The sequence below is a fragment of the Echeneis naucrates genome, chromosome 8 (assembly GCF_900963305.1).
Source record: "Echeneis naucrates chromosome 8, fEcheNa1.1, whole genome shotgun sequence".
NCBI classification, from domain to species: Eukaryota; Metazoa; Chordata; class Actinopteri; order Carangiformes; family Echeneidae; genus Echeneis; species Echeneis naucrates.
This window is the reverse complement of record NC_042518.1, coordinates 17,954,705-17,969,510: the sequence shown is the minus strand read 5'-3', so window position 1 is coordinate 17,969,510 and position 14,806 is coordinate 17,954,705. Positions and strand designations below refer to the sequence as shown.

The 14,806-nt window shown below is 40.2% G+C and overlaps 1 protein-coding gene across 5 annotated transcripts; it reads right to left on the bottom strand.

Annotated features, from left to right (window-relative positions):
- Positions 1-842: 842 nt before the first annotated feature.
- On the bottom strand, positions 843-14,243 carry nfe2l1a (nfe2 like bZIP transcription factor 1a). Of its 5 annotated transcripts, none has more exons than XM_029509413.1 (9): positions 14,169-14,243; positions 11,641-12,333; positions 11,053-11,214; positions 7,164-7,328; positions 5,427-5,495; positions 5,194-5,337; positions 5,022-5,112; positions 3,559-4,215; positions 843-3,452 (listed from the first exon to the last, which is right to left on the bottom strand). In XM_029509413.1, exons 2-9 carry the CDS (start codon positions 11,920-11,922, stop codon positions 2,446-2,448), a joined length of 2,577 nt encoding a protein of 858 aa, XP_029365273.1. In that variant the 5' UTR covers positions 11,923-12,333; positions 14,169-14,243; the 3' UTR covers positions 843-2,445. The 5 variants fall into 5 exon arrangements, with proteins under 5 accessions (XP_029365273.1, XP_029365277.1, XP_029365276.1 ...); XM_029509417.1 differs by having other exon boundaries at positions 5,022-5,091; XM_029509416.1 differs by having other exon boundaries at positions 5,427-5,477.
- Positions 14,244-14,806: the final 563 nt, after the last annotated feature.

Genomic DNA, 14,806 nt, shown 5'->3' with positions numbered 1-14,806 from the left:
TGCATGTATACTTGACTGACAGCATTTCTTATTTTTTGCTTTTTGACTCGGCTGTAAATATAGTTTCCAGCTATTTAAGTCAAATGTATGACTGTAAAGTAGCTGTGCCACTTCCTAAGCTTAAAGCAGCTCCATCCTTGGTCTAACGTTCCTTTTCTCTACTAATCTGTTTTCACACAAGTAAACCTTTCATTCAGAGTCTTGCCCAAGTGTTCTGGTCTGTGGGACACGCTTCTTTCTTGACTGTGTACATCCATTATGACCGCAAAGTTTTACACGTCTGTAACTCCTGTTACTCCTGAAGTCCACTGGCAGGTAAGGGATTTAATTAGCTGTACCTGGGTCTGCTTTTTAGAAATTTTATCTTGTCTCATGAACCTTTCTCTGTATTTAGGAGATTAGCTTGTGTTGTCTTGTTGCTTGTGTATTGGTTTCTTTCTGAGTGTCACTGTCATGGCTGATCCTCCTTTGATTGTCTGTTTTGGACAATAAAGGTTCTTTGTTTTCATAACTATTTGTCATGTCGTGCCTGCTGTCCTTTTTGTTTGACTGGCGCTCAAAAGACGATATAAGCAACACAGCTATGAGAGCCTCCATTAGATATGTGATCGTTTTCAATTCTGTGGGTCTCTGTGTTGCCTTTTTGTCTGTGCAACAAATGTCTTTTCAAAATAAGTCAAATAATATCACGTGATGAAATCAACATGTGATCAGTTTTAAATGTAACTTGAATGCATACAACCCGGAGTGTACTCTATTTTTATTATAGCAGCTAACATTCAATTGGGTCCACCGTCACTACAATACCCACAATCCCTCACTCACTTGAAACCGTTACACCCAGTAAATATAACTGACAAAAGACCTTGATTTCTGCATATAAAGACGAGAGGCCCAGCTCAGCTGATGCCAAGAGAAGTTTTTAATCATGCAAAAGATGAGGTCCAGTCTTTGAATACCAAACAACCATGATTAAAAAGTATTATTTAGTAACACTGAATAAGAACAACAACAATTCATCAGTGAGACTGACAGACGTGCATGTCTTCATAAATTGAAAACTATCTTTCAGTTCCTGTGTATCTAATGATACTTTGTTGCCTGGAAAAGAAGTCCAACAACAAATTTAAGGAGCCTGTTGAAGTGCATGTGTTCCTGGCTGTTCTTTCCTGAGAAAATATACATTTAGTAAATTTCATTAATGGCACAACTTCATCTCATCTTTTGAGTTAAAGTTCTAATCTCAAATTGCTGCTGTTTCTTTCATCTCACTGAGTTTTGTGAATGATCAGCAAAGGCTCAAATTATTCACAAACTAGCTTTGATTCTGGCCAAATCCCTGTCAGTTCGAAGATACATTTATGGCATTCCACATACACTCTTCAAACATTAAGAGCTTAATATCTAGTACTATCCTGTGCATTACAGACTTCACAAGAGTCTCATTTAGGTACTGGATGAGTCAACCCTTCAGCTACATTTAGGACACACATTTCCCCCACCTTGTTAGAAACAGACATGAAGATATCCACAGCCTCACAAACAAATAAATGCATTGTAAATACATTCAAAAAAACAAAACACATTAACAGCCACAAGTAAACTCTGTGCTCATGCTTTGAGTACACAGGAAAGAGGACAGGCACTTGGGGGGTAAAAGGAGTCATTCATCAGAGTACGTTAACCAACATAAAGAAAATGGCCATGGTCAGGACTGCTTCGTGTAGTGAATCCACATGTGAAGCACCAAGGGCTCGACAAAGCTCTGTGCATCAAATTTAACAGTCCACAACCACCTTGTTCTCAGAGAGCTAATATCCACTGCCATGCCTTACAGCACTGATTTTATTCTGTTCTTTTAATACTTACATGTACTCTGAAGACACAAATGATGCTACATTGTGTCATAATTTATACAGACTAAACTGTTTAAGTCAGTTGACTGACACCATCAATACTTCTTAGTTTAAGTGCGAGTGACTGGATGAGTTCGCAGAGAGCCAGGATCCAGCCTGCTATCAGCCTAATGGCTTGATGAACTTAATATTTTCAAGTTTCTTAAGCAGCTAATGTGAGTGAAAGCTGGTCCCAAGTCATCATCATCTAACCCTAACCTCAGTGTTGTGTCAACATAAGTTAACTTCAAGTCCTATCCCAGTGTAGAAAATGTTTATAATGAAGACCAGAGAGCAACACAACTTGGGAGTAAAGACCATCTTAATTGCACCCTCGTCAAAGAAACCTCCGTCTTCACTTTCCCTCCAGCCATCCATGAATTTTTGTAAAAACATCTGTTTGGGTGTTTGATGGTGTTTTGTTGTCATCTTTACCATCAAATAAAGAACCCATGTTTTCCCTCATTATTCCCTGATAGGAATCTCTTTACTCTTTACATTTTGTAATGTTTCAAGCTTAGGTGAGAGCGTTCGTGGCTTTTCCACCTCCTCACTTCTTCTTGTTTCTCTGTTTCTTGCTTGTCTTTTCTCCCGTCCGTGTCAGCCATGCCTCATGTTCATGTGAGACCACAGCAACACTGTCATTGTCCCCAAAATAAAGCAGGTACTCTCTAGCATCCAGTGGTCTTCCGTCTTCATCCCTCAGCCTGGAAAAGACTTCCTCGTGCAAGACATTCAGTCGGCGTTTCATTTCCTGCAGATTCCTCAAGGCATCTTGCTTTTCTCGAAGCAGACGAGAATGGTGGCGTCTCAAACCAGACACTTCATCATCCAATCCCAACAGAACATTCATTTTCCTCTTTCTGCAGTTCTGGGCAGCTATCTTGTTCTTACCCCGGCGTCTGATGTCCCTGATGAGGGTGAGCTGCTCCTCACTCAGCTGACAACTGGTCAGCAAGTCATTAAATTCCTCCACTGGCAGATTAACAATCAGCTCATTGGTAAAAGGGATCTTCATGGCTCGAGCGCGCCTTTCATCTCGACTCCACATTTTAGTGTCAGAGATGTGCCTGGAGGAGGAGCAACGGTAATGCCTGGGACTGTGATGCTGCCGGGGGGACTTTGTGTGTTTGATGGGTATCTTGTTGAGAGATGGAGAGGCTGTAGAAGACCAGGGTTGGTTGTAAGTGTGATCATGGTCGATATGCTCCAGCCAGGGAAAACCATTTAACACCTTGTGACCACCAGAGGTGACAGGCAAGTATTTCTTCACATCTTCAGGAAACACTCCACCCACTGCGCCCATTTCCTCCTCTTCCAGCTCCTCCTGTTTTATTGCAACTTCCACTTCCTTAAGCGAACTGTGTCCACCACCTTCTGCATCGTTGTCCTTGACATAGAACAGATTTTCCACAGCTGACGCACAGGATGAAGAAGAGTATGAAGAGGAGGAGGAGGAGGAGGAATAATAAGAGGCCTCTGAAGCACATGGAGAAGCAGGGCTGTGGCTGAAGTCTAGAGAAAGACCAGAGTCAGAATCTGCCTCCTCCTCACCTCCTGGGAAGAGGGAGTAAGAAAAAGTCAAGGTAAATTCTTGGATTTAGCATTAGTGTGGCCTGAACTGAACAAAGACAATTTGTCAAATCTATTCTTATTTCATTACCTTGCTGAAGTAATCTTGGTTGACTCTCATCTTCTGTAAGTGCTGAGATTGAGTGGTCGTCATCTTTCCTAGTGTCACAGGCAAGGTAGCCCTCCTCCTCCAGTCTGGCTGTCATCTCTGGGCTAAATCCTTCCTCCAGAACAATGTCCAACAATCTCATCTCATCCAAGATGGCAGTATCTTCTAGAAGGTCACCTATTTGAATAGGGACACCATCTTCATCCCCAAGATCCTCCTCATCAACCAGAAATTCAGTGGCAGGAGATCTCAGAGATTGTGGGCTCATGTTATTCCTTCCTCCATCCTCCAGAGATGTGGCAGAACTGAAAGGTGTTAATCCACCTAAATGGAAATTGACGTCAAAGCTTGCGAGGTCTCCAGTGCGGCGATCATACTGTAAATCTTGACTGCTTTCCATATTTTCTTGTGCTAGCATGTTGAAGGTGCTGAAGCTGTCGTCTGCATCTTCCACCATATTGAAATCATCTGCAAGATCCTCTCCCAAGAGATCCATTTGATCTAGAGCATTGTGTAAACCGTTCACATTTGAGTTTCTGAAAGTGTCCCTTGTGTTGAATGCTGAATTGTCATCTTCCAATTCAGCACTGGGGATGAGGGGAAGCAGGCCTGGCTCTACTGATGACTGGCTCAGCACATCTGCAGAGACAAAGTGTGAATTTTTACGAAATGCCAACATTTTCAATATGAAGCAGAGCTTTTGGTACCATCATTTAAGGAATGATGAGGAAATAAGGGAGACTGGAATATTTGACATACTTCTGAATATATTTGGACATTTTTCCGACAATATTTAAGTTTATCTGGCAGAGTGCCAACATGAACTCTGTGAATGGTCTGAACTGAAAAACTCAATATGCTATACGTGGGTTAGGGTTAGGGTTAGCTAACTCTAACCCTAACCCTATCATTTCCATAATCTATTTATGTTTACATTAATCTATTAATCTATTTTTGTGCTTTACATATTTAGATTTCAAAACATTGTTACATTCTATCTGTAAGATATGTCACAATTCTCTACACATGCCTATTAATATTTCTGTTTGGATGTTGTTGAAGCACCTATAACAAACCCAATTTTCCCTGGGAATTAATAAAGTATTTATGGTTCTGATTTTCTCATAATGATCACTACTGTTGGCCACTACTTTCTCAACCTAAGGTCTACCTTACTCTGAAGCTCTTAAAACCATGTTGCAGTTTCTCAGTAAGATGGAGTTGGTAATTATGAAGATTAAATCTTATCACATGTCCAAATTATAAATTGTTAATGAAGTGAGGCTTCCTATGACCTATGAGTAACTCAATTGCATGTGGTTATAAGTGTGAACAAGTCACATCCCAGTAAACATCAGGGATACATTTTAAAGGTGAATAGTTGGGTTTATGAAAAGTATCAAGCCTGACCATGACATCGAAGCTAAACTTTTTAATGAAATTACCATTCTGCAGGGCAGTCCCCTGGATCTCCTGAGTGTGGTCAAATGATGTCATCATGTCAACTACTGTGTTCTGGAAAGGAAATATCCCCTGCTGATCAAGATTTATTTCATGTTGGGTTTCTCATCTTATAATTTTGCTGAATAAAATTTCAACTAAGCCTTTCAAAGTTACCTCAGGCTCCATGATGGAAAGCAAGTCCTGCCACTGAAGCTCAAAATCCACAGAAGGGTTATCAGCTGGGAGGATGGGGAGCAGCATGGGCTCTCTATCTGGTGGATGGCATACCACATCTCCTCTTCTACTGAACGCATTTAACTGAGCAATACAAAAGAAGAAACATGCCTTGTGCTGTTCCAAGTTCAAAGAAGAAAATAATGGACTGAAGAGAATGCTTCTGGTAATACCTGTTGTTCCTCTGTGAGGGGAAAGGTTTCAGCCAACAGCCTCAAACACTCCTGAAAGGAGAAGGAAGTCTGAATATAGAGGAAGAGGTAAAAGAGACGGACAGGATTAGAGGAAAAAAATATAGAAAAGAAAGAAACACAGTTGAGTTTGAAATATGTCCAGGTTTAACCAGCTGGTTGACTCCCCTGATATTTGTGTTAGCCTGGCAACATATTTGAAGGGATTGCAGTTGATCTGTCTGTTGATCAGTCAGTCCATCGCTCCACTCAACACTTGTGAAATATATGTACCACAGAGAAAATATTCCACTCAATGAACTTGGTGATCCACAACCTTTTCTCTCGGGTGCTGATGGGGTGATATTATTTGAAAATTTTCAAAACTGTTGAATGGATATCACAACATTTTTGCCTGATGATGCTCAGAAAATAAATCCTAATCCAGTGATCAGGTGATCCCTTTACATCTCCTGCAGGCCCATCATTAGGTTTATACCACGATAGTCTTGTTCCAATCACTCAGGGAACGTGATGTCTGGTCAGATTCATGGCAACCCACCCAATAGTTACTAATCTTGCAACCTGATCATTACAATGAAAGTCTGGGTGATAGCCACAGACATAAGGATTCATTCTCTGGGGACCTTGAACATGCAATAAGTATAAAATTTCACTGCAATTGTTTTAATCCTGAGTGGTCCAAAATAGTGGCCCACTCAAACTCACTGTCACTACCAACTCTCCAGTTGCAGGTGTTAAAGCATGCAAATGTTGCTTCTTTCAACCTTGCTCTATTTCTTGTTCTCTCCAAAGGCCATAGATTATGAAATCTATCTGCAGTGTACTGACCGATGACAATTTTCTGTATTTACTTAATCTCTCACTTCTTACATGCCCATGCATGGCTATAAGTATCAAGCATACTCCGGGTATTACGTGCACCCTGGGGCTTAGCTGCTACACTGTGTCATTCATAATTACTGATTCTGCTGAGGTGGCAGAGGTCCAGCATTTAAAGATGAAGCATTAGGCTCTGATTTCAAGCATGAAAGAGGCTCTTATCACCTAAGTTAACACTCACACATATATACATCACTCTCCTCATACCACCTACAGTAAGCCACTATTTTCTGCTGAGCTAGATCCAAAGAACCAGACTCTCTCATACTGTATCACTGTATCACAGTTTAGATGTAAGGGATTAGATGCTCATTTAGATGAAGTGAAAACTCTGTCTTCTCACTTCCTGTTGCCATTTTATTGGCATTCTTGCATATTCTAATTCATTAGCTAACAACTTTGTATTACAGACAAGTGACAACTTTGGATTCTGTCACGTGTTCATAAAAAACACACAGTAACAGCACAATACTTATGTTTACAACACTTAAGGCCTCACTGTGATTAACATCTGAGTATTAGTAATTATTTACGTTCCTTCATAGCTTTGTTTAAGGTTCAGAAACAACCACACACAGCTGTGTGTGTACAGCAATGTAGAAGTAGTAAGAGCTTGAACTCTCATGCAACTTTTCACATACACTGAGGACAGCATTGCACTTTTGTACGCAGATTGAAGAGCATGGAGCTGAAACGATGCTTGATTAAAGCATACATGTCAGCTAACTCAAAATAAAGTAGTCCAAGTGTCTTCCAAAATTCCATTAGCTTAAAAGCAGAAAGTACATAAAATAATTGTGACATTTGATTATCATCCAAATGAATGTTACATCTTACCTGTTCTTCTTCTTCATTCTGGGTCAAGTCTTCATTACCATGGCCATAGGAACCTCTTGGTCTTCCCCCTCCCTCTGTCCTCCAGTAATTCCTATGCATTCTGGCCTCCTCATCCTCTTCTTCCTCTCCACTCGCATCCAGAGCACCACTCCCTGGTGTTGCTTCCTGGTTTCAGAGATACAAATCACAAATAATGAGGTGAGAGAGATAACTGAGCCTTGCTTTGGTTTAACACACTAGGTTGGGTCTGGAGAAAGACCAGCTCCTCAGTATGTATTTGGTTTTATTTGGATACTTTTCAGAGATCTAACATAAAGAGCATCAAACCACTTTGTGATGTGTTGCCTTTCTAAAACAGTAGAATAGTAGCACTGATCTGGCTTCCAACAGTCTCTGTTTACAGAATGTAAAGGCTCTCGTTTTACCACAGACAGCCTTGCTCAGAATAGCTTTAACCTTTTTCTCACATAGCTGGGAGCTTACAGACAAACCCAGAGACCTGCTGGCAAGTAAGCAAGCATATGTAGGTCTGAACATACAGTACTGTAACCGTGCACAAAGTTTTCAATTCATGAGCCTAATAATCCCTATAATACAGTATTTATTCACCACAGAAATTCATTGAAGCATTTTTGCTTCAATTGTGATGGTAAAAGAAATTGGTCAATTTAAACTAAGAATACGTAAAACTACAAATGAAATCAAAGTGACAAAGCCAGATGGAGCCTCAGGTCCTGTGGAAAGGGTTAGGGTTAGGGTTAGGGTTAGGGTTAGAGATGGGTGATGATTCAGTGACTCAGTCTTTACTGACAGAAATTTCAGAATAAATAAATGTATAAAAACAAAGTCATGACTCTCTAGCTGGCATAGAGAACCTCCTAAAAACAGCACAAATGAAAGAGACCTGCAGAAGGACTCCAGGACTGACAAGAAGGCGCAGACACATAAACATCACTTTACATAGCACAATGTTATGGCTTCTGCTCAAACCAGAGATAGACGCCGCACACAGCAGATTTCCAGCACTGTTTCTAATGGTTTTGAAGACCTCATGACCGAGAACTGGACTTTGGTTTTACATTGTCAGGTAAGGGTATTAAATACAATACGATAAGACTGTACAACAAGACAATAAGACTGTCCTCATTCATTTAACAATAGCTACAAAAGAACAATGTGTCCTGGGAACTGATTTTTGAGTGGAAAAGTCCAACCTTTCTCCTGAACACTGAATCGGTCTGATCAGCAGCAAATGAAGAGCTGATTTTAAATTGGTGGAACCAGAAGAGATTCAAACTCTTATGAAATTCAAAGAGTCATTAGCTGTTTCCAGCTGACATTCAATGGGTGTGTTTAATAAAGACGCTTCTCTGTGGGACACTATATCCACATTTGTGATGTTGAAAATTTGTGAAAAAGGATAAAAAAAGGGAAGATTAAGTGGATGTAAATGAATCTCAGATCACATTCTATTTATCAATTCACTTTATGGAGCTGATATTTCTTGGCACATGCAAGATTTCAGCTGCTGTCCTGCTACTGAATACATTTGCACCTGAGTGTATTTGTGCACATTTGTTGACACAAATGCCTCTGCCTCTTTGCATTTGAATGTGTGTGCGGATGCTGTAAACAGGAGGGATTGCAAAACTGAAAAATTTAAATGTGTGTCAGGACGCAGTGGACCAGTGATCAGGTTTCAAAACAAGCCAGTTGGTCACAAGGCCAGGGGGACGCTATTAAGTGTTTTGTACACGCTTGTGACTGTATGTGTGTATGCGTGTGCATGAATGTCATTTGATACATAAGGGGAATTCAAAAACACTTATATTCACCTTCAGTTGGAGAGGGAGAGGGTGGCAGCCCACCATGTACTTAGATCTCTATGTGCTATGTCAAGTTTATAATGTCCTGTGAGGATGTGTTTGTGTGTCTGTAGTTTTAGTTCCTATAAACAAAACACATAAGTGACTGGTGTAAGGGTGATCTTTGGTGCAGTTATCATTAGAATGGTCAGTTCAAGTTAAGATGAACTGCCCTCACATGGTGACCCTGACATCTCTCATCAACCAGAGTGAGCTGTAACCGCTGGATACCATCAGTAAAGAAGAATAAATCCCTAAAAGAAATGACAGGATTGTTCAAATGTCAATTTTCTGACTCTTCAAGTGGCCAATAATAAAAAAAAGAAAGTATATTTGATCTTATATCCGATTTACAGTTCAGTTTCAGTTTGGACATGCTTACCTATTCATTTGAATGAGAAAGACTGGTCGTGTATATACACAATACAGTATAACATGTTAGTCAGCAGGCTTTGGTAATTTTTGACGTAGCCAGACTGCGGCTGAATCCAGTCTAAATGCATATCCAAGCTAATTATCCAGCCACCCATCCTGCACCCCTTATCCGTCAGGGCAGTGGGTGGCAGGTGGAGCCAATCATGGCTGACATTCAGCAAGGGAAGAGTACACCCTGTACAGGTCACCTGTCTATTACAGGGCCAACATACTCACCTTCACACCTATGGGCAGTTTTTTAAGTCATTAATTAACTGTGTCTTTGGACTGTTGGAGGAGGTTGAAGTACCTGTAGGGAACTGTTCATGCACATAGAGAGCATACAAACGCCAGACGGAAAAACCCCAGAACCAGGAATCAAACCCAGAACCGTCATGCTGTGCGAACTATTGGATCTTGCTGCCCCAAGCTAAGTACCTTGATTTATCATACAGATATGACATTTTTATAATTTATGACTTAAACATTCCTCCTTCAGAAATCAACCAAAACATAAAATTTTAATTTTTTACACAAGTCTGATTTATTGACGTCTGTCTTTGTGTGATGCAAGTACACACACACACACACACACACACACACAGATAAAGAGTTTTCTTGTTGACACTGGAGCTATGGTACTGTATGTGTGTATGTAAGGAACGTGAAGGGCAGGATTCAGGTTATTTATAAAGGGGACTGTTTTCAGGCCTTTGTGTTTGGAAGTGTCTGGAGTGATAGTTTGCTGTGTCTGATTCCATGTAAAATGACGGAACTTGTTCATTAGTGTGTGGTAGTTGTCATTGGCAATGACACTGATAAAATCCAAAAATGAATAATAACATTGTCAAATGTATTTTTAATATTGACAAGAGAAGCTTTAAAAAGATAACTGACTGTATTTGTGTAAGAGTTTTTTTCCGTTCTGTGTGTGAAACTTTTTGTTCTTATTCTTGTCTGTTCACATTAATCTGAAGTCACTGCAGACAACCATCAATAAATTATTTCCAGGCTGTGTGTTTATATAGATGGTGTGTTCCCGCCAACAGGTTATTTCTCTATACTGCCTCTTTTCCCTGATGAGGTAATCTATGCTGAGGTCAAGTTTTCTGATGAGTCGTCTAACTCTGACTCATCTCACATGACATGGATACAGTTAAAAACAGCCCAATTTTCCCCACCATTGATTTTTTTTTTTTACATTTTCACATAAAAAAAAATAAATAAAAAAAATCAAGGTATCCAGTCTCCATAGCTCTTTACACTGATAGTTTTAGGGTATTTAGTGTTTTGTAGTGTAATGCATGATTATTGTATGGCTGTGTAATCAAAAAATAGGCTACTCCTGAACAGCAGTTCCACAAAAGACCACTAGAATGTGGCTCCACCAGTGAGTCAGTAGACTGACAAATGTTTGTTTTGGTCAACAAAGTTGAAATTGAAATAAATTAAGTGAAATTTGACTGAATATGAACACCAGTTTTACTCAGCCATGTTCATCCCAGTCTGGGACAAAGAACTTTTTATTAAAAAAAAAAAAAAAAAAAGAAAGGCCCTCTACCATAAATCCTGTCATAGATCCTGAATATAGTGTGAATGAAAAGCTATACCTCATTATCAAGTACAGCTCTGGATTCCACAGATGGAGCACTTTGGTCTCTCTCTAGATCCACAGGAGCTCGCTCCAGCAATGAGGGCTGGGCTGGACCCTCCATGGGAAGTGGATCTGTCTCCGTCTGAACAAACCATGTCTCAAGTTCTGCATGGGGAACCTGTGGCACAAGATATGAAACTTTTAAACATTTGACAAATTTCAGAGAAATGTATAGATAGGATCATGACAAAGCAGAGGCATTAGGGCCTTTTAAACACCTTAACTGCAGGAATGTAAGTGTGACAAAAAGAAACATTTTTATTTTACATTAGTTTAATATTTAAGGGCTGATAAATTCCCTTCTGAGGTAATTGGATTTTCAACAGTTAGGTGCTAAAGTTGAAGCAGTAGGCAAAAGATGATTAGTTTAGCTTAGCATAAAGAATAAATAGGACAACAGGGTTTCCTGGAATCCTTTGAATGCTCAAACCTTTAATTTATCAGAGGCCTGAAGCCTCAGCAACATTATAATATAACAGCAGCTGTATCTCGCAAATCTAAATCTATCTGAATGAAAGTGTTGTATGAAAACATGTTTTTCTACCTGAACTCTGTCCAGAGAGCGGACCCAGTCTAGTAGCCTTCTTGCCATGAAAAACCCATCCAGGTCCATGTTCTTGGGGTGTAGACCATTGCCATCCTCCAGGCGGTTGCGGAGGTTGTGAAATTGTGTCTGGGTCAGTGCCGAGGTTGGACCCAAGATCATCTCATGCCAGGAGCGAGACAGGTAGGACTCCAGTCCTACATCAACCTTCACCCCACACAGACTCAGCAGAATGGCCATCTGGATGAGGCCCTCTGTGAAGTATTTCTTTTGGTACAGCATGGTCCTCAGTATCGCATAAGATACAAAAGTCAAGCCTGTAGCCCAAAGAGTCTAGGATTCACTCTGAATCCCACCACAATGAGTGTCTCTGGCAACCTTATCTCTGTGCGGCAACTTCCCAAAAGTTAAAAATCATTTATGTTAAAGTAATCAATATAAGGTAAAATGACTCTGTTCAGTAAGAATTAATAATATTCTCCTTAATACTAAACAGCTCAACCTCAAAGTTCTGTTGAAGTTCCTTTGTGTCCAAAATCACATCAAGGTGGTGGTTTTGAACAACCTCTGTTTATTGGAGCTGACTGTGATAGGGGGAAAAAAAAAAAAAAACAAAACAAACTTGAAACAAAGACTCTCAGAGGCTTATCCAAAACATGTTGATCCTCATGGAGACTCCATAAACGTTTCCTTCTGTGAATCAAGAATACAATAATAATAATAATAATAATAATAATAATAATAAGGTTAATATGAATAAAATAATATTTTTGTGCAATATAATAAATTATTTCACAAAGTTTGGGGTCAAGCCACAAGGTAAGGTAGGTTTGTCCTGGTGCCAAGCCATCAAGATCAGAAAATAGCTAACAAATTTGAAAACATCTTTTCACTTTCAATTCTAGATCAGTATCAACTTCATCTCAGTCCTGATGCTTATCCATCAGGCTCACCGGCAGTCTACTGCAGAGCCACACAGCAATTCACAGTCATATTCATTCCTATATACAATTTAGAGTTACCAATTAACCTTAACATGCACATCTATGGACTGTGGGGGGAACCCAGAGGGAACCCACGCAGGCATGGGGAGAACATGCCAACTCCCACAGGAAGGCCCGACGTTCAAATGCAGAACCATTAACTACAATTTTTTTTTTTTATTTCATTCAAGTGTAAATTTAAGTTAAGAAACATGCAAGGATGTCAATAGGCAAAGTTGTCTTTTTACATGGGGGTTCTTGCAATGTTACACCTCAGCTTCTGCTTCAATTCCCTCCACATCTATAACTGCCTCACTACAATTGCTGTAGCTGTGAAACTACTGATATGATCCCACCGTAACAGCTAACATGACCACTTCTGTTGCAGAATAATGACAGTGCCATTACTGTGCTAATGATGATAACAGCATTTTAGTTATCAACTCGAATCTTCTGTTGTCACTGAGGCCACAGTGACCTGCGGACAGGCAGTGGCTGAGTGCTTGGACAGTTAGTGCAATGTGATAAGACACACAGGGAGAAACACACACACACAGGCAGGGCACCACTCTTAGAAACTTCAACCTACTTCCAGAAAGGGGTGGGTAACCACCTGCCTATCCCACTCTGCCTGTGTTACTCACTGCAGCCTCATGATGTAATTGCCTGTGTTTGCTTGGCAATAACCTCCCTGTCTGTTCTGTCCAACCAGTAACTGGATTTAATGTGCTAATGTGTTAGCAACTGTAACAGAGCTTTGAAACTTTTCAGCACCACTTTAACACCCAACAATACAGAATACTCATATTTCTACAGTTCATTTAATACACAGTACAGTCAAGTTTACCTTGTGTTGTGTTGTATGCAGGGAGTGAGTATGGCTGTATGAGGACAGTCAGTATGGGTGTGGATGCTCCAATGAACACAGAAGACACAATATATCCTACAGATAACATGTATCTTTGAGGATGTTTTTTCTTTCATGGCAAGATTGTTGTTATGTACTGTATGTTTAACAAACTTTCAAATGTGATTAGTTCCATATAGGTGTACATTAAAGGCGTTTATATTATTCGGATAGCGTAAACACGATGCAACAGAGAAGTAGAAGGCTACTGCCTTATTGCCACTAGTCGTATAAATACAGATCAAAAGTCAACAGTGGTGTCTGATGCATTCACATATTTTACTTATATATACAGTGTTTAAATCCTTAAAAAAGAATGAATGTGCTTTACCCCGCCTTAGTAAATACTAATATATTTATATAGTTAAACTAACTTGTCTTTAGAATTGTGGTCCTCTTGTTGTCATGTTTCCTGTGTGTTAATTTGGACGAAATCTGCCCTCACACAATGTTTTCATCATCTGACAGCTCCGGAACAGTTCTGCCAGGGACGGGAGGAACACGCCACAACTCTGGAACAAACTACGAGTCACCTCTGAGCCAATGAACCGAACGCAGCGGCTCCAGTGGGAACATGGAGAAACTCTCACAGACTTCTCACAGATAACCTATTAAATGAAGTATAGGGTGTGTCTTACCAGGTGTGTTGTTCAGTGTTCGGCAGATAGTCAGAGTTTCGGTGGCGTTCAGTCATTGTCACAGTGAAATTTGAGTTTCTGTTCCGTGATGTCTTGGACTGTCGGGTGGGACGCTTTTAAAGCGGCACCCCGCGATGACGCAGGGTAACCCCGCCCCCATCCCGGAAAAAAACAAGCTTGGGTGTGCGGGGTGAGGTCTGTGTTTGTTAAGAGCCTCGCTTAGAGAAACAATACAACGGTGCCAATATATTCTGCATTCACAATAAAAGCCCCTGGATGCAGATCAAGATGTAGACAAATAGCCATTTTGATGTTTTCATATGATGTTACTGTATGAAACTACTAGACGTTAAAGTGTGAATAGAGACACATGTATGTGCTAGAGGCAATTCAACAATTATATCTTGCCAACTGTTTAAGTTGGTACACCTGTGGGGCAGGCCCTGCAAAAAGGTCAGGAGATGGATATGAAATGCATCATTATAAAAAAATTAATAGATGTGATGGGAAATATTACTTAATTATAGTTTCATTGATAATATACCGGTCGACTAGAGCTAAACACTACTTCCTTCTCAGTCAGATAGTTAGTTTCAGCAGGGGTTTAGCTTTGGTTCCCCCTCCACTATAGCTGATGC

What these genes read in the sequence shown, in the direction of transcription:
- nfe2l1a (XM_029509413.1), bottom strand. Translation starts at nt 11,922, where the DNA reads ATGCTGTACCAAAAGAAATACTTCACAGAGGGCCTCATCCAGATGGCC. An exon ending in GAGCTGTACTTGATAATGAG is followed by an intron (nt 7,329 to 11,052) that starts GTATAGCTTTTC and finishes CTCTGAAACCAG; the next exon opens with GAAGCAACACCAGGGAGTGG. An exon ending in ACCAAGATTACTTCAGCAAG is followed by an intron (nt 3,453 to 3,558) that starts GTAATGAAATAA and finishes CCCTCTTCCCAG; the next exon opens with GAGGTGAGGAGGAGGCAGAT.